Consider the following 19073-nt stretch of genomic DNA (forward strand, 5'->3'; position numbering starts at 1 on the left):
GGGCTGGGGGCAGCAGTGGGGTGCGCTGGTGTAGTCCCAGCCCTCGCGGCAGGCCTTGAGCTCACACACGTGCCCCCACCAGGCCTGGTAAACAGGATGGGTGCCTGGGTCAGCAGCTCCCTCCCTAGGTATCTTCCCCGCCCCCTCATTCCTTGGGGGTGGCCCGCCTGCCCAGCTCCCCAGCTCCACACCCAGCTTTCTCAGCTCAGAGCAGCCGGGATGCTAACTGAGACGCCCCGATGACCCCTCTCAGGGTCGCAGCCACTTCCTTCCCCGACAGATGCCTGGCGTCCCCACTGAGGGGGGTCCTCCGGGTCCCAGGCTCTCTGTGGCTGGAAGGTATGGAAGTGTGAGGCAGTCACCTTTAGGTGGCAGTATGGGAGGGGAGAGAGATGGGAGAGACAAAGGCCGATGGAAACGGAGAGGAAGGCTGAGGAAGGGCACCTGCAGCGGCAGGTGGCGTCCTGCCATTCTGGCGTCCCCGACCCAGGCTGGCTTACACCTAGGGTGGGTCCTATCCCGCTGGGTTCCCTACCCTCGCCCCCCTGATGAGGTCCTGCCTGATTTCTCTCTCCTAAGTGCCCCCCACCCCACCGCCTCTAGGAGATACTACCAGCCTATCACCTCAGATGCGACCCCCTACCCTGCGACCCAGACTCCTGGGGTTGGGAAATGGGAACACTTTGGCACCAGTCTCATCCCATTTCCCCCTCCCTCCCTGATGCACGGGCTCCCTCTCTGTTTCGACACGGGCTCTCAGACTCACAATTACAGCTCACCTATGGGTGGCTGGGCCTGAGTCACTGGGGGGAGGGACTCTGGGCTGCCCAGCCCTGCCACCTTCTTCCAAGCTACAGTATAAGGAGTAGCGGCGGGGACAAGGGCTCTGGGAAAACAGGGACATCTGGGAAAGGAGAGAGAAGGCTGCAGACCTAGAGGAAGGGAGAACGAGAAGTCAGAAGGAAGGAGAGAAGGGAGGAGGGCACGCAGACGCAGGGAAAGAGAAAGGGCAAGTGAGTAAACTTGGGTGGGAAGAAGGCACTCAGGAGAGAAGGAACGAGGCAGAGATGAAGCTACAGGGGTGTCTGGCCTGCCTCCTGCTGGTCCTGTGCCTGGGCAGTGGGGAGGCTGGCCTACTGCTGAGTGGAGGGAGCTCTGGAGCAGGGGCCATGGAGACCACTGGACACGGGGTGGGAGAGGCCATTGGACGAGAAGTGGGAGAGGCCGTCAAGCACGGAGTCGGGGAGGCCACTGGCGGAGGGGATGGAGAGGCAGTGGGTTCTGGAGTCAAGGAGACCATGGGCCCCGGCGTGGGGGATGCTCTCGCCCGGGGGGTTGAGGAAGCGGCCCATGCTCTTGGAAACACTGGGAGTGAGGCTGGCAGACAGGCTGAGAATGTCATTCAGCACGGAGTGGATGCTGCCCACAGCTCCTGGCAGGGGATGCCTGGCGGCAACGGTGCTTTGGTGAGTGGCTGGAAGCCAGGTGTGGAAATGGGAGGCTATGCGCAGCTGGGTTGAGAGTCCTGGGAAGCAGTTAATAGGAGGAAGGGCTCCCTTATTGGTGGCTGTCTGGGCCAGTTTCCTTCTATGTTAGGCATCCCTCCCCCACCACCCTGAGGTCTCTCTCCACCTGCTTCTCTCTGTGGCTCCTCTATCTGAGTTGCTCTGCCTGTCCTACCCCATCCCAGAGTGAGAGGGCCACACACACTCAGTGCGGCCATGTTGTTCTTGCAGGGAACCAATGGGCAGCCTCCATCTGGAGGCCATGGCACCTCTGGCTCTCCAGGCAATCCTGGAGGTCCAGGGATTCCCTGGGACCATGTGTATTCTGGAGACTCAGGTGGCAGCTTTGGGACCAACTCTCAGGGAGGCTCCTGGGGCCACAAAGGCTATGGAGGGGCATTCAACCTAGGGACCAACACTCAGGTACATCAGGACATCACCCTGGCCCTGATGCCTGCCACTTCCCTCCCTTCAAGCCCACACTTTTGGCGTTTCCCCCGTGTCCTTCCCGATCCCATGCTCAGTCTCACCCTCCCTGCAGACAGCTGTGGCCCAACCTCCTTATGGCTCAAGGATAAGCAGCGACAACCCAAATGCAGAGGTAAGAGGAAGAGTCTGGAGAAGAAGAGGTGTCTGGAGGCGTGTGATAGAAAGTGGGAGAGACGAAGAGGAAAGAAAGATGGGCAGGGGAGGGGTTGAGGGAAGAGGCAGATCGGACAGGGGAGAGATAGGTGTGGGGAGGAGGCTTGGAAGAGTGAGATGGGCATGGCAGAGAGATGCGATGGGAAAGAAAGCCAAGCCAAGGAAGCAGGAGAGCCTGGCCTGTGGGGATGGCTTTGACTGAAGTCTCAAACCTCACCCGTCCCCTTCCCTCTGCAATGCACCAACCGCCCACCATCTGGCTCAGGTAGAAGCTCTAGCAACTCTGGGGTAAGAGGACAGGACAACCTGGGGCATTCTGCAGAAATTCTGCTCCCCTCAGACTGGGCGGGAAATATTCCTGAGCAAGGGAGGCCGGGGAGGGAGGAAAGCAATCTTGGTGTCCTCATCTTTAGACCTCACTCTGGTCTCTTCCTGACCCTCAGGGAAGCAGCAGTAATGGCAGGAACAGCAGTGGCGGCAGCAGCAACAGCAGCAGCGGTGGCAGTTCTGGGCTCCACTGGGTAAGTTCCCCTTTGTTGAAGGCAGAGGTGGGGCCCCTGGTGGGCCCTGCTGAGGAAACCCACTCCGAGGTCTTCCTGAATGCTGCCAGCCCCAGGGTAGGTGGCGTCACCGGAGTTGTCATCCTGGGCTCCCTCAGCTTCTGTTCCCCACCTTCCCAGCCTCACCAGGAAGTGTGGCTTGCATGTGCCCTCTAATTTCCAGAAGAGGTGCCCTGCCTACTGTGCTCACTCTAGCCCCTCGTCATCCGCTCCCTGGTGCCGGGGATGCCCTGTCTCCTGTCTGACCTCTAGTTCTGCAGGCGTGTCCACTTGGCCAATTGGACTAGAGCTGGGGTAGTGGATGGAGCAAGAGAGGTGGGCACAGGGAAACATGACACTTGTTTGGGAAGCTCCCAGGAGGATTGGGGCAGAACCGCACGTGGAAACTTAAGGACATTTACAGAGCTGAGGTGTGGACGCTAACAAAAACAGTGTCCCTACGTGAGGGGTGAGAGGGCCAGGAGGGGACCACTACCTGGCAGCCGGATTGGGGTAGAACTCCCATCAGGGGTCCTGCTGAGAGGGGGCACAGCTGGCTTCCTTGGGGGTCTGGGAAAGGTCTCAGGCAAGAGGAGGGTCTCAGGCAAGAACAAGCCAAGTGTTAATTTACTGCTCCCTGTACTACCTGCTTTCCCCCAACACCTACAACTGACCCTTCGAAAACTCTAGAAATTTTGATCAAGGCGGTTACTCCCAGGTAAGGATGCTAGGGGTCCCTTCCACTTTCTAGGTTCCAGGAGAGGGTGAGGGGTGAGGAGAGGCAGGAGGAGGGCCGAAGGAGCCCCAGGGTGCCAGGGTCACGGCTCTTATGAAGTTGGTCTCCAGTGGCTTTTCCACCCCTGGCATGAAGTGGAGGTTGGACGGCAGCAGCTCAGAATCCCCCAATTACCCCACATTTCCAAATACACGTGGCCACACCTACCCTTCTCCGTGCCCCGAATAACTTCCCTCTGTGACTGACCGGCTGAAGATGGGACAGTGTGGAGCTTGGGCAGGGCATTAAAATATCGTAATGCCTATTATGGGATGACTTCCTATTTGGGGAACGATTTGGGCCCTTCCAAGCCCTTTGGAGACCCCACATGGACTCTCGCTTTCCCTTGCTGGGATACAATACCAGCTCCTCCTTGGGTAGCAGGGGTGGAAGTGGTTGGAACAAACCCGAGGTGAGCACCTGGCGAGGGCTTGTCTGTGCAGATCTGCCCCGAACAGTGGGAAGGAAAACAAGAGGCGTTGAGGGATGGGCGGGGAACGGGCTGACTGCCGCCGGGTCGGCGGACCCGGGCCAGCCACGGAGTTAAAATGCTGCAGTCTGGGGACTGGACTAGGTGTCTTCGTGGGAAATGAGAGTTTCTCTTTCTCTCTCCCACCGTGCGATAATCCACGCAGTGAAGTCCACGTGTCTGGGGAATCTGGGGGGTCAGGTGAGAGGCGAACTTGCAGTGACGGCAGCTCATCACGGCAGCTGTGTGCCCTCCTCAATGCAACTCCGCTCCGGCCCCCCCCCTCCTAAGGCTAGCTCTGGTCCCAAATCCCTCCCTGGGGAATTTACAATCTAGAGGGAAGAAACCAAACACATGCTCCTAAAAAGACTAGCCAGCTCCGAAGTAACAATTATTGAAGATCCTTACATGATATACCTCACTTTATACCACAGATGGGGCTGTGAAAAATCGTATGAAAACCAATCCAAACAGGATTGTTTACCCTGCGGGTAAACAGTATTCAGGTGACTTCTTTGAAGGACTTTGGAAACAGTGTTTCGAGAGCGTACAATTTCCCTCCTAGTTATTCTGGAAATCTGCCTCTCCTTCAGCAACTGCTGTGCTGACAGAGGAAGTGTTGGCTGAGGCTCACAGGAATCACCTAGAGGTCTTGTGAAAATACAGATTCGGATTCAGCAGGGCTGGGCTGGGGCTGAGATTCTGGTTTCTAACAGGCATCCTGGAGAGGCAGCCAGCCCGTGCCCCGGGGGGTTGAGTGGGGCCCACAGGGCGAGGAGCACGCCTAACGGGGAGGAGGAGGCGAGGGGTAGTGGTGCCACCCTGGAAGGCTCTCGGGAGAGCTCCTTGCATATCAGGGATACTAACCTTTCATGGGTAGACAGGTTTTAAGAAACCCTCTCCCAGTTTGTAATTCTATTTCTAGTTTTATACTACCAAAGTCTTCAATATATGGTGAGGTGGAAAAACAGACAAAAATGACAGAATAATCAAGGGGATATTTTTTTAAACCATATTTAAGAAGGCAGGGTTGACAAGTGGAAAGGCAGTGAACTTTGATTCAGAAGATGGGGGTTCAGACGCCAGCTGTGTTACCTGTCATCTGTGTGTCATCAGGCAAGTCGATTAACCTCTCTGAGCCCAGGCTCCCTCTTGGGTAAAATGGGGACAGCAAAGCCTAACTTGTTCACCCCCCTCAGTGACTGCAGCGCTTTTGCATCATAGTCACGTCAAGGTGGCTCAGAGTCCCAACACTGGGGTCTGACACGGAGACAGATGCTGAGAAAAGCTGTTGGACAGCTCTACGTTTCAGTTTCTCCATCTGTAAAGTGGAGGCACCTCCACGTGGGAAAGCGGTGGGTGGAGGCGCAGTGCCCCCGCGCACAGTGGGACTACATATTGGCTACTAGCAGTGTTTGGGGGGGCAGGGCGGGGGGGGGAACACGAATATGGATATGATTCAAGGGACTGGGTGGGGTTATTCTGCTGAGCAAGTAGCGAGTCAATCCAGGAAGGCTTTCTGGATGTGGGGCTCTTAGGTACTGTGCTGAGAAGAGGAGAAGGTGGCTTGACCAGAGGCGGAGAAGGGTGGGCCAGGAGTGGGATGATAGGTGGCATGCACGACAGGATGTAGAGCCTTGACCATCTGTTCCCTTTTCCCCACCCAGGGGCAAGGGTCTAGCGGGGGAGGGGAAGCTGTCAATAGAACCAACGTCTTGGTGAACGAGGACGTCACTCCTCCTTGGGCTGCGACCGTGGTGTCAAGCAACCCCTGCCTCCGCCCCGACACCCATATCTCCTGCCCCTGCCTCCTGCTCACAGCATGGGTTCTTACTCTCATCCCATTTCTCATCGGTCCCTTAGAACTCTCAGACGTTTCCTGGGCTCTTCAGCTTGGACACTTTCTGGAAGGTGAGTTCGACAAGAGTGCTCTGCTCGCTCTCCTTTGCAAAATCAAACCTCTGTCCCTTGGTCCCACAGGCTGAAGTCTTCTTTCTATAATGACTGTCAGCAGTGGCCCTTGACCTCTCTTGTCCTGGGGCCCTGAGCCAATTACCTTATGAACCCAATTTGGTCATTCTCCTTCTTCTTCTCTGCAGAATTTAAAATCCAAGCTGGGTTTCATGAACTGGGACACCATCAACAAGGTAAGGGCTGGAAGGCCATTCATTCTGATCTTTGTGGGAGAAGGGATATAGAGAAGAAAGCTAAACCCTTGCTTGGTGAGCCAGGGAGCAATGATGATGGTCACGAAGACAGCATTCCAGCCAGTGCTTTAAAAAGAAAAGATGAAAACAAGGAGGAAGGACAGCAGAGACCTGAAAAGAGAGGGGGAACTTGCAAGCAGCTGGGAGTGGGGGGACGAGGAGGGAATGGGCCTCTTTCATGTCTCAACATGCAGACCTGAACTGGTCTGAACCTCAGTTTCCCCTTTGACACCAGAAGGTTAAGGGGAGAGTCAGTAGGCCTAATCCTCAGGAACCAGAGGCAGAGGTAGGGGACGGACCGAATCATCAGGCGAAGCTAAAAGACCACCTGAGGACTGATGCCCAGAGAGATGGGAAAAGCAAGCGAACACGCCGAGAGCCTGGTGGGGCCATCAGTCCGGGCCCTGCACATATGTAATGTTAGGAGTCGCTTGGGGCCCAGAACCTGCTTCTCCTTCCTCCCCGCCCACCCCTTCCTCTTGCAGTGGAAGCCCTGGCCAGGCTGATTTGACACCAGAACAGCAGATGTACCTCCAGAGCAGAGGGTGTGGACTGAGAGAGGAGGTGAAGGCCCACTGACTGTTTGATTCATTTTTAAAGAACAGTATGGCAACACCGGGCCCCTCTTTCGAGAGGCAGCTGCTTCTTGCCGTGGGCACTCGCTCCCCCGTGGTCAGACTCCCGCCGCCCACCACAGTTCTTCTAGCCACCCGCCTGGCTCCTGTGAGCAGTGTAGTTTCTGACCCTTCACGTAAAAGAAGGCAGACTAGGACCCCTGCCCTCCAGAACTTGTGAGGGAGGGGGTTGGTGGCAGACGGGGAGGCAAAGGGACAGCCCTCAGGAATGTCACTTTCTGGCAGTAAGGTGGGGAGTGAAAGACAGGAGATGCAGAAGCTCCCAGCTACAGCGGAGTCCTGTTTTGGATGAACAAAATAGACTGTTTTGTTCTGTTTCGTAAAGAACTGTCTCTGGCAGGGGTGAGACTCCCTACCATGGACCACGGGGAGACCAGGCCCCTGAGCATGGAGCACTTAGGGTCTGATGGGAGAACCAGGGCACACACAGATACTTCCCAGAGGGCCAGAGGACTGACAGCCAAACGTTTTTGCACATCCAGGGGGGCAGTAAGGGGAGTGCTTGCAGTCAGGCGGCATTAATTTGGGGTGGCTCCCCCGAGGATCGGATCTCCTAGGGAAGGGGCAGCACAGAGGTGGGAAGAGAAGAGGATGGAGCGTCCCCAGCTCCTTCACGGCGGAGGGAGGGGCGACGAGGCAGCCGAGGACTTCAACCAGGGTGAGGAGTAAGGACGGGGGACCAAACGTTCCTGGCAAGTATGGGGGTGGGGTGGGTTTCAAGCCCAAGCTGGACTCTCTGGATTTGCCCCGATGACAGCCGTGGGCCAAAAGGTCCCTGCGGATTTCCGGAGCAGGGGTCCAATCTACCCTTGGCTTGGTCCACTAGTCCCTGAATTCCTAGTCATTGACTTCCCCCTTAGAACTTATTTCTTTGCTCAGGACCAGAGGAGTTTTCGCACCCCGTGACCTCCAGGTGGATGGGGGCGCCAACCCATTCTCTTTTTTAAAAAAATTTTTATTTACTTCTTATTTTTATTTTTGGCTGCGTTGAGTCTTCGTTGCTGTGCCCGGGCTTTTCTCTAGTTGCGGAGAGCGGGGGCTACTCTTCGTTGCGGTGCGCAGGCTTCTCATTGCGGTAGCTTCTCTTGTTGCAGAGCACGGGCTCTAGTTGCACGGACTTCAGTAGTTGTGGCACGCGGGCTCAGTAGTTGTGGCTCGTGGGCTCTAGAGCACAGGCTCAGTAGTTGTGGCGCACAGGCTTAGTTGCTCCACGGCATGTGGGATCTTCCCGGACCAGGGCTCGAACCCATGTCCCCTGCATTGGCAGGCGGATTCTTAACCACTGCGCCACCAGGGAAGCCCCCCTGACCAGGGAAGCCCCCCTGACCAGGGAAGCAACTGTCTCCCCACTAATCTCAACGCTTGTCCTTGAAATAAATATCAGCTGTCCCACACTCCTGGTGTCTCCTCCTTTCTTACATCTCCACTGTTGTTCCAGGAGGGGTTAGGAAGGGGAGACTTCAGCCCTACAGCTTTGGGAGATGGGCTGGAGGTGGCATGGCAGGTGAAAAAGTGGGAATGTCAGGGGCAGGTTCTGGTCCTGAGGTTTTGCCACAGCTGTGTTCTGCCTGAGGCTGGCGGGGGAAACGGGGCTAGAGAAGAATGGTGTCGTGTGCTGTGTATGTGGCGGAGGGGTGGTTAGTGGCTCCAGAGACCTAGCTTCTCTCTCCTTGTTTCCAGAAACAGTTTTCTGGTGTCCCTAAAGACACCCAGCTCCCCCTGGACCTTAGTCACAGTGAATCCTGTAGGCTGAGGAATGGTGGTCGCAGGAGCAGAGGGGCTTAGGTGAGCAGGGGTCAGACTCCCTGCTCACCTGTTCCCCACTTTCATCCACAGAACCAAATCCCAAACCTCAGGACTCGCATCCTCCTCTACTTCAGTCGACTCTGGGAGGTAGGAGAATTCTCCGTCTTTGAAGAACTGAGGATCCTGGTCATCCTGTCCCTTTCCCCTCCCTCCCTCAAGGCAGCTACCCCTCCCTCCAGCCTACCTGTCACAAAATTCCCCCTCTTCTCACTTTTGAGATAGGTAATCTCACCCAAGTCTTATCACCAATGCCATCAGAAATGCTGACACCCTCAGTCTCCTGTAGGCTTATCTTTATCTAACCCCAAACTACACCCAGCGCCAAACTTTCCCAACCAGCTGCCCCCCTCCACCCTTGGAATTCTCTTTCCTCGTGGCCCACTCATCTCTCCTTCTCCCTCCAGAAGTTCAAACACAACACTCCGTTCTTGAACTGGAAAGCAATTACTGAGGTAAGGGCAGTGGGACCCCTCATTTCAGGGTTGGGAAGCTCAGCTCTGAGGACGTGGGGTTCTGGGCCCTGGGCAGTGGCTTGCAGGTTCTGTTCCGGTTCCTCCCCATTCCTGCTGAGGGGGGTTGCCTCCCTCCCTTCCCACTCTCCTCCCTTTGTGCAACGCCTCACCAGTGGAGGTGGGATGGGAGAGGGAAGCTGTGGGTCACTGAAGAAGGAGCAGAGTGGGAGGTCCTCCCTGGGATAAAAGCCGAGGTCCAGGGTTAGGGCCTCCATAGGCACAAGATCTTGAAGCCAGCCACTGTCTCCGCCTGCTGCTGTGCCGGCTGGGCGTGGCCTGGCTTGGGGGAAGCCACAGCTGCTGTGAGCGGGTGGAGGGGACCATGGGGTGGGGAAGAGGGAGGGACCTGGGACGGGGGCCAACTCTCAGGGCTGGAAAGGGGTCACTAGGGAGGAAAGTTGAAGGGCGGCGGGAGGGCAGTGTGCATGGGGGGAGGACGGAGGGTCATGGTCGAGTGCAGGCAGCTGCAGGGGGTCTGATTATCTGGGTTCGATGGGCAGGGCCTCTGGGTCCTGTCAAAGGCCACACGTCCATTCCGCACGGCCGGTGGCCTTCGGAAATCAGGACGCTTGGGCACTGAGGCAAGGGCTGCCCACTCACTTGTCCATGTGGACACGTGAGGCTGGACAGATGGGGCCACATTGTCTGATTTTTCAAGAAAAGCTAGAAATCTGGTTTTCAACTAATTTAATTTAAACATGTGGACCAAGCAAAAAATGTCTGGAAGCCTGCGGTCTACCAGTTTGTGCCCACGGTGTAAGGCCTAGTAGTGCGGTTAGAATTCAGGTATGGATAAGGTAGAGAGTTAAGCCAGACTTGGGAAGAACATTCTGACCCTGAGAGAGAGAGAGAGAGAGAGTGTGAGTGAGAGAGTGTGTGTGTGTGTGTGTGTGTGTGTGTGTGTGTTTCTGGTAGAGAAGTGACAATGGCAGGAACTAAACTTCCCTCCTACTGAGGAGATTTTCCTCTTGCCTCAATTGGGGCAGGGGAGGTGGCCAGCGCATCTGCAGTGCTTCTTAAGGGGGCTCCATCTGCTTTCTTGTATTTCTCCCCTTCCTTTCTCTCCTTTGACCCAGAGCTAACCTAACGTACTCCACTTCGCCTCTATGAATAACAGACCATCCTTCCAAGGACCATATAGAGAACAGCATTTGGGAACAGGGATTAAAAGGCCTATGAGGGGAGCAGGGTTTGCTGCAGGCAGAAGGCGGGCTGGGGCTGAGGTGCCCAGCTCTGCCCCGGGAGCTTGTGCGGGTACCGCTCATTTGTTATTCTAGCTCCGGCTCCAGGTGCCTGGGTGGCGGAGGTGTTGCCAACCCGTTCTCTACCCTGGCTGCCCAATGCTGAGTGTAGAAATCTGTCCTGTGTCTATCTGGGCCATCAGTTTCCTCCAGGCCTTCTCTGTAGGCAGCGCTTATCACAGACCACTGAGAGGGGTGGGGTGGGCCAGGCGGGATGCTGGGGCTCTAAAGGGAGGGCAGAGCCTGGGTGGTGGGATGCTGGAGCCTCGAGAGTCCAGCCAGGCCTGAAGCACCACGGAGCCCCCCTCACCGTGGTGCCCTCTCCCTTCGCATCCGTGCGTCATCGGACCAGAGGAGGGTAGGCGGTGCTGGTCAGGTGAGCCCCTCCCTCAGGAGGCCCTAGAAGGTCCCTGGTTCCTCTCAGCCTTGCTCCCGGGTGTGGCCAATCTGTAGTTCTCTCTCCTCATGCCCCCCGTTCTGTAATTTTCTCAGCCTGGTACAGTATGCCAAGATGCGGCAGCTGTAACTTCTAACGTAACTGCCACCCGACCACCTGATTCAGACTTCACTTCTTTCCTTGGTCTCCTCGCCTCACCTCCCCAGGGACACTTGAGGAGCTGGGAGAGGTGGAGGGGGACGAGGGAGGCAGGGCCATCTGGGCTGGGACCATAAAGCGAGGTGAGGGCGTGGGCTCTGGCTCAAGGAGATTCTGTACAAGAAAACACATGACACAAGGAGGGGAGGAGGCAGGGGCTTTGAGAAAGGTCCAGCCAGGGCCGGGATGTGGGAGCAAAATGCCTTCATCCCTTCTCTCCCACCCCCTGCTTCCTTCCACAGAACTACCATTATAACCAGCAGACACACCCTACTGCCAGTGGGGGGCAGTACTCAGCCAAGATCCCCACTAAGGTAAGGCTTGCTACCTTCCTGACTCCCACTGCACGGGGTCTGCCTGGGGGTGACGGGGGAGGCCTTCACTGCCAAGGTCCTCTGGGTAGGCTAGCTGAGGCCGAATCCTGTTCACTTTGATAGTCATGTCTCCCCACCCCTGTGCAGGCGGACTCCAGCTCCCTGAGAGCAGTTTGGAAGAGAAGGGTAGAAGGTTCACACCCACTCACTCAGAAAAGGTTCTAGGGGAGCCGTGGGTACATTACCTGCCATGGAGAAAACTGGGACCCAAGATCCTCTCAGTGAAGAATATAAGGGTCCAAAAAAAAAAAAAAAAAAAATCACACGGCACACGGCAAAACAGACAGACAGCTTTCCTTTGTCTGCTGACCTTTCTTGGGGAGAGGAGGCCAGCCCAGAAACTCTTGGTTGGTGGGAAAATAAACGCTTCCTTTCACGAAGGAGATAACAGGCAAAACAATTTGACGATTTTGTTTTATGCAAAGAAAACAATCTGATAAATTCAGTAAATGTACGTGCTAATTAGTCTGCTTAGAAACGAACAAACAAACAGGCAGAATTATCCCTCCATCTCTCAGAGTAATAAAGCCCCTGCCCTTGGGGAGAGGACTTCTACTGAGAGATCAGAAACTAGCTGCTGACCGAAAGGAGGTGAAGATGTAGTTAACACTACCTGTGGGCATCCACTTCTGCCCATTGCTCGTGGCCCATGTCTATCCCCCTAGCAGGCAGAGGGAGACCGACCTTTCCTCTTTTCACTCCCCTTGGTCAGTGTGTGCTCAGGGACCATATGCAATATCGTCTTGGGTGAAATGCACTCAGGGTGAGATATCTGCTGTGGCTGAAGGGCCACAATCAGACCCAAAGGACCTTTGGGGTGATCCTGATCTGAGCCTGTCCCCGCCATGGGCCCTTCCTGAGCCCTAAGGACATGGTCGAGTCCAGAGAGAGCACTGAGGTCCTCACCTCACCTCCTCTGATCTTCTCTTTACAGGGGAGAGTCACGATTTCGTCCTCGGTAAGTACTGGGGCAGAGAAAATCCGGCTGGTGAGAGAAGGGGTCTGAGGCCGGAGGGTGTGCCGGGGACGGTGCTCTGTCCACTCAGACATTCTCCTCGTCCTGCAGGCTTCCCGGGCGCGACCTGGCCTCCTGCAGTGGGCGAAGTTTTGGTAGGTGAGTGTCAGTGAGCTGTGCAAGGCTGCAGCCAGGAGCTGAGGCACGCCGCCCCGGGGGTGGGCGGGGGGAGGGAGGGCTGGGGGCTTGGCACTCCCTTTGCTCTGGGTGGACACACTAAAGGTATTAAGGAGGAGACCCCAGCGTGGGGTGTGGAGAAAGACTCATGAGAAGATGACCTAGAACACTCGGAACACCCTCTGAGTGCTGGGTGGTGGCCTGACAGAGGCAGGGCCAGAGAACAGCAGCGGGAACAGGATAGGCATTGTGGGGGTGGGGCGGGGGGGACTGTAGTGAGGTGAGCCTTTCGGGTTTAAAGGCTCAGAGGCAGAAAGACGCGAGTCGCCGGTGGGGAAGAGGTAATATTTGTTTTAGGGAGGAGTGAAAGTGAGGGGACCGCAGGTGACATAGGCAGGACACGAGGGAACTGTGGGTGCAGAAGCTGGGTGAGAGGATGCCTGGTTTCAGCAGCTCTAGGAGTGGCCGTGTTCTACCATTTTCTCTTTTCTTGTCTTCTAGAAAATCACTTCCAACTGCGACTGAAGCCCTGAAAACCATCAGTCATCAAGGGACCTGACTGTGCCCCTCCCCCAGCTCTTGGTATGGGTGCTAACACCTGCTTTTTCAAGGTTGGGTGCCTATCTGTCTGTCCCTTGCTTCCTCCCACCCACTGTGGTGTCTCCTTGACCGTCAGTCTCAGTGGATACACCAGCCATTGCTTCACCTGCTCCATTTTGTGACCTGAAGTTACCATGACAGAAATTCAGGAGGCGTGTCCTACTTTAGAGTTTCTCTGTGGAAATAAAACATGAGTCTTGTTTCCCTAAGGCTTTGGCAAATTTTTTTTTTTTTTTTTGTGGTACGCGGGCCTCTCACTGTTGTGGCCTCTCCCGTTGCGGAGCACAGGCTCCGGACGCGCAGGCTCAGCGGCCATGGCTCACGGGCCCAGCCGCTCCGCGGCATGTGGGATCTTCCCAGACCGGGGCACGAACCCGCGTCCCCTGCATCAGCAGGCGGACTCTCAACCACTGCGCCACCAGGGAAACCCAACTTTGGCAAATTTTATTCTTTAATACTACACTGATGGCCTGGATCAGGGAGGAGGGAAGAGGGAGGTTCAGGGGCAGGTAACTCGCCTTCTTCCTGAGAGGGGTATACAGGATGGGCCGAGAGAGAGAAGACTGGGACGTCCTGATGAGAAGTAGCGGATCTCACCGGGCCTGGGTTTCTCCATCTGTGAAGAATCATCTTTGCCCAATTTACATGTGACTAGCAGGCTTACTGCACTTGGAGCAGTCACGGATGTTCCGCTGGCCTGAAAAAGCCACAGGGGAGCTACTGAAGTCAGGAGGTGGGAGTTAAGGGACTCTTCCAAGAGAGGAGACCCATCCTGGAGGGTCAGGGCGGGGCAGCAGGAAGAGCGAAGGAAGAGCGCGGGACCGGCAGAGAATACGCCTCAGACTCAGCCTCGTGCACACACCAAGGTGTGGACAAGGGTGAGTCTGGGTTGACGTGTTTAGGAAGCTGGGGGGAGTGGCGAGTACCCAGCCCCTTGTCACGTGCCGTAGAGGCTCTCCAGGAGACAGAGGGTGGTGAAAACCTTCTACTCCATTCATGCGCCAAGGAAACAGCCAGAAGCTGGGGTGCAGGCTGAGCCCGGGCTGATCACCAGCCGAGGAGCCCTGGGCACGGGGCGGGGAGTCTGTGCTTAGAGTCTCTGAGCAAAGTCCCGCCAAGCCCACACAGTGAGCCTAAACTAAGGGGCCCCACCGCTCTCTGACACCTCGGAGGTCCTTGACCACCTCTCGTGGACCCAGGAAGTGAAAGGAGGCCGGGAAGCACCCTGCCAGCTTCAGTGACGCCCTCAGAGATTGCAAGTTCCCCGAGGGCACGACCGCTGCCTGCCTTGATCATTGTTGCGTTCCCAGGGCTTAGCCCAGGGGCTGGCACAGGGTGGGCCTCAGTTGATGAATAAATGAAAGAAGTCGGGCCCCAAAAGGACTCGGGGGAACCAACTTGATGTGCATCCTCTTCTCACTTCTGTCCTTAAACTACGGCTCCTGCCTTCTATTCATCTTGGGTTTCACCTGGGAAGGGAGGGCCTTGCACTACCTCCTCACAGCCACAGGGAAGAGAGCGCGGTCCGTCCCGGGGCCTGAGGCTCAGTCCTTCCCGCTGACTGACAGCGGGCTTCCTGGGGTGTGGGGTGAGGGCTACAGACTGCTGGACCTCGGGTCGTCACGTGCCAGTCCCTGAGGGGCTGAGGGAGAAGCTGAAGTGGTCAACATTGTTTCTGGACTTGGGACGTTCCTGGTCCAAAAGGCTGAAAGCCACCCTCTGAAATTTAAAGCACAGGCTAAGGCCCTCAGGTGTAAAGGACTCTCATAAAACGGCAGGCCTCCCCTTTGTCCTGCCGGAGCCTCTGAAGCAGCTTCATGGCAGAGCCTCCGACTTTCGATTTTCCCCTAACGTCCATTGTCCCACGGCAGCCAGGGAGTTTCCCCTGCTCAGAATCCCCCACAAGCTCCATTAGTTGTAGAATAACATCCCCTCGGCGTGGCTCAGCACCGTTTGCCTCTGGTTCCCTGTCCAGTGTCAACCTGGACCTGCCGGGAAAGGCTCCCGAGGAACACCGCGGCTACCCGTCCCTGGAACCCGAGATCTTCAGAAGGTTGAAACTTTAACGACTTTTGGTCTAAATTCAAAACCCCAAGCCAGCTTAACCGAGGACACCTACCCAATCGCTATCATGTCACCTTGTTTTATTTTCTTCACAGACCTTGTCATGTTCTCGAAATGATCTTGTTTCCTAATTTTTTGTTAGGTTGTAATCTGTCTCTCTTTAACTGGAACACAAGCTTCACAGGACAGGTACCCTGTCCATCTCGAATCCTTAGTACCAGGAGTCAAAATGGCTGTTTAATAAATATTTGGGTTAGAGGATGGAAGGAGAGATCAGAATTAAGTGGGCTCAATCCAAGAGGTCTTCCTGGGAGAAGTTTAAGCAAAGCGTGCACAGGGCAGAGGGTGGGCGGTGAAGGAAGACACCAGACCTGCTGGGCAGCGTGATTGCTTTCTTGGGTGTGACCCTAACCCTGGCAGAGGGAGGACAGGACGGGACAGGGATGCCCTGGGCTCTGCCCCCCAGTAGCCCACACCCCAGCCCCCTTTCTCTCCAATGATTCTAGGCTTTTCACCTAGATATTCACTGAGACCCTGAGGCCCCAGTGTGCATCCCTTCAAATCCCCCATTCCCTCCCTGAACCCAGGAGGCTGGCTCCCAGCCCCTAGGTGTGTCTGTAATGTAGCAATCAAGGCTGGGCCTGGCCTCCTACCCACACTCAAGTTCTGGCAGATTTGGGGTGGGGTGGGCGAAGGCCTGTGGGAAAACAGGGGTTTATTGGTATTCTCGGAGTGGGAACTAGATCAAGCAGACTTGGAGCTGGGGTGATGCAGAGCCAGGCTCTGTGCCTCTGTCCGACTCCACTAACCCTCTGTGATGCAGCCGACGCTGAATCCCAGGTAGATTCTCCTGCCACCCATTACTCCAACGGCTGGGACCCTCTGCCAGTGAGCGTCCCCCTACCCTCTCTTCCCCAGCCTGCCCAACCATTGGACACTGCACACTCGGGGAACACAAACTCACTGAGGCAGTTTAGGTGGGGGAAGGGGAGGGAACTGGGAGAGAGACCCCAGACTCTAGATTAGCATTTACAGCATAAATCATGTAAAGCCAAAATTACCCTTGAAAATGCCAAATGGAGATCGATCCTAAGTCCAGCACAGCCGGTTCTTTTCCTCCAGAAAAAGAACAGAATTCCTCTGGTTGTGAACATGAAGTAGTAGGCTTGTATTTAGAGGCATTATATAAAAGAACCCATCTTTCAACACTAAAACGTCAGACACTAGAGCTAGAAGACTGTCTTTTAAACACACACTTGCTGTGACAAGATGCTCATACTATAAGAGGCATCTGGAATCTGAGGCAAGCACAGGTTCACCCTGAGACGTATGCTCATTGAGTACCATCAATCTCTCAGTTCTCGGTTTTCAGTTGGCAAGAGCGTAGTTTAACCCACTGAAACTAATGCACGTCTGCTCAGAGCTGCCGCCTACGGCTGTGCGGGCTACACACCACAAAATGACATCTGGTCGAGCGGACAAAAGGGGGCTACCTGCAGCCTTGCCCCCGACTCTCAGGGCATGGGTCTAATTCATCCAGGGCGTTAGGTGGGCCGGCCGAGGCCCTTGGTAGGACACAGTACAGCAAAGGGGCAATACAGGGGCCGCCTCTGGAGCTCTGGGGTTCTAACACTGGCCTGGCCACACCCTGGCTGTGTGACCTAGGGTGACTTATTTAACCTCTGTGTGCGGTGCTTCCCCTGCCTACAGAATGTGGATAACTGTTAATACCTGTCCCACAGAAGCACTGTGACCTTTCAGTGAGATCCTGCATTAGAATACCTAGCACGAGGCCTGCCCCAGAGTACGACATCAATAAATTGGCTAACGTTACTATTAGCAGCATTAGTGTGAGGAGGAAAAAGGGCAACAGGGAAATGAATTTGTTGGAAAAGAGAGCTGAGGCCCAGCGGATGACGGCGTTGGGCTCCTCTGTTGCTCTGGAGTTACCCAGGCTGAAGCGCTCCTCCACTAGCAGGTCTGACTGGACTTCATCACTGAATATCAGCTCTCCTTCGTTGCTCCTTCATTCTGCTCGTTCTTCATTCAACTTCGTTCACAGCTGACGCTGTGATGACAGGACGGCGGTTAATGAGCTCTTTCAGTCCCTGTTAATGAATTGGTAGGAATTCATTACACATAAAAACTTGTGTCCTCCAGAAAAACCTTTTGGGGAGGCGCTCCACCCATCTGTCATTTTCTCACTCGTCCCCTCTAGGAACACCAGCCTTGCATGACATGGTCATCTGTGCTTAGCGAGTTTTCCTCAAGCACCGCCTCCTCAGGTAGCTCTGCGAAAGGGGAGGTGCCATTAGAAAAACGGAGGAGGCTTCCGGAGGCTCAAGAGGGGTGGGATGTCGGGGACTGGAGAGTAGGGGCAGGAGAATCGAACTGAAGTGCCAGGTTCTGTGGTTCATGAAGACTGTTGGTGGATAAGATCCAGCCCGCTACACCTCCAGGCCTGTTATCTCTGTGTATTGCATCAGGACGGGGTAAAGAGCCCACGCTGAAACGAGGTGTTGCTTTGTCCTGGCAGCACCTGTCTATGTTCCAGCACCTCCTTATTACACCGGGAACCGGTTGGGCCACCTGAGCCTCAGTTGTGGAGAACGCTACTCGATTAGGATGTTCTGTCACTTTGAGGTGATACAACTGCCAAGCTTGGGGAGTCAGGTGGGGAGCAGAATAAGCTCAACGAAATGGTGTGGGTGCTCAAAGTTCAGGACCTAGAGCCCAACTGGGTAGCTCTAAGACCTATTTTTGCTTTTTTGTGTTTCTCTATTCTTTCTTTCTTTTTTTCTTTTTTTAAATTTTTGGCTGCGTTGGGTCTTCATTGATGCACAGGCTTTCTCTAGTTGCGGCACATGGGCTCAGCAGTTGTGGTTTGGGGGCTCTAGAGCTCAGGCTCAGTCGTTGCGAGGCACGGGCTTAGTTGCTCTGCGGCATGTGGGATCTTCCCTGACCAGGGATCGAACCCGTGTCCCTTGCATTGGCAGGCGGATTCTTAACCACTGCACCACCAGGGAAGTCCCCGTGTTTCTCTATTCTTTGTCTTCTTAGCTCAAGACAGTTACCTCTCTGAAGACCCAAGAGTATAAGATGGGCAGCTGGATAATGGGTCCGGCCCCAAAGGAAGAAAGCGCACAACTTGGTGGAAGGATGCTTGAATTCTAAGATATCCAACCTAGCGTATGTCGAATCCACCTCCACTGTGTAAGGGCATGGTGCTAGGGCATGGTGATGTATAGGTGATTAAGACATAGTTCCTGACCTCAAGAACTTGCTATTCTAAGAGGGAAGAACACAAGTTACTCTAGGTACAATGCCAGAGAGATACAAATGAATTGCTATGGCAATTACGAGAAGGGAAAAGTTTGGGAAGGGGGATGACAGATGATGGGAGACATCTGGGAAGCTTAATCCAGGATGGATGTTGGGTTCTGAGAACAAGAGATGAGAGGAGGGCATTTTAGGCATAAGGGGTAGCATGGGCAGCTGCTTGGAGGAGGAAAAAGAAGGATATCTTTGGTAAGGAGTCCAGTTTGGCCAGAATGTGAAGTATGTGCAAAGGGAATGAAAGAAGGAAAAGTTAGAAGGGTGGGTTGAGGTCAGAGTATGGAAGGCCTTCAATGCCAGTATAGGGAGTTTAGACAGAACTGGATAGGGTGGGAAAAAGCCTGAATTATAAGAGAGGAACGAAGAGATATAAGGCAAAGTGACAAAGACAAAAGGAGAGGTTGCTTGGGTGCCACGGCCAGTCTCTGGGAGGGACAGGTCCAACCTGTCTCCATCTCAGCTCCATTTGCCTGAAGAACCCTATTGCCAGCCTACCTTCCAAGTGCCCAGGGCAGAATGTGAATTGAGAAATCCAAGGTAAGTGGGAAACGGTCCACACCTCCCCTTCCCAGAGCCCCAGGGGTGGGCGACAGGATCTGGGGGTGAGTCAGTAGGGTGGGGACCCCAGTTCTGTTCAGATC

The 19073-nt window shown here is 55.2% G+C and overlaps 1 protein-coding gene across 1 annotated transcript; it reads left to right on the forward strand.

The window, feature by feature from the left end:
• The first annotated feature begins 1067 nt into the window (after positions 1 to 1067).
• Positions 1068 to 15098, forward strand: DMKN (dermokine). The gene is made up of 12 exons (XM_065898347.1): positions 1068 to 1466; positions 1737 to 1928; positions 2047 to 2106; positions 2591 to 2764; positions 5794 to 5841; positions 6030 to 6077; positions 8609 to 8665; positions 8983 to 9030; positions 11169 to 11240; positions 12235 to 12258; positions 12347 to 12414; positions 15008 to 15098. The coding sequence occupies exons 1-12, from the start codon at positions 1068 to 1070 to the stop codon at positions 15096 to 15098; spliced, it is 1281 nt and encodes a 426-aa protein (XP_065754419.1).
• The last annotated feature ends 3975 nt before the right edge of the window (positions 15099 to 19073 follow it).

Source organism: Phocoena phocoena, chromosome 20 (assembly GCF_963924675.1).
Source record: "Phocoena phocoena chromosome 20, mPhoPho1.1, whole genome shotgun sequence".
NCBI lineage: Eukaryota > Metazoa > Chordata > Mammalia > Artiodactyla > Phocoenidae > Phocoena > Phocoena phocoena.

What these genes read in the sequence shown, in the direction of transcription:
- DMKN (XM_065898347.1), top strand. Translation starts at nt 1,068, where the DNA reads ATGAAGCTACAGGGGTGTCTGGCCTGCCTCCTGCTGGTCCTGTGCCTG. An exon ending in ACTGGGACACCATCAACAAG is followed by an intron (nt 6,078 to 8,608) that starts GTAAGGGCTGGA and finishes TTTCATCCACAG; the next exon opens with AACCAAATCCCAAACCTCAG. An exon ending in ACTTCAGTCGACTCTGGGAG is followed by an intron (nt 8,666 to 8,982) that starts GTAGGAGAATTC and finishes TTCTCCCTCCAG; the next exon opens with AAGTTCAAACACAACACTCC.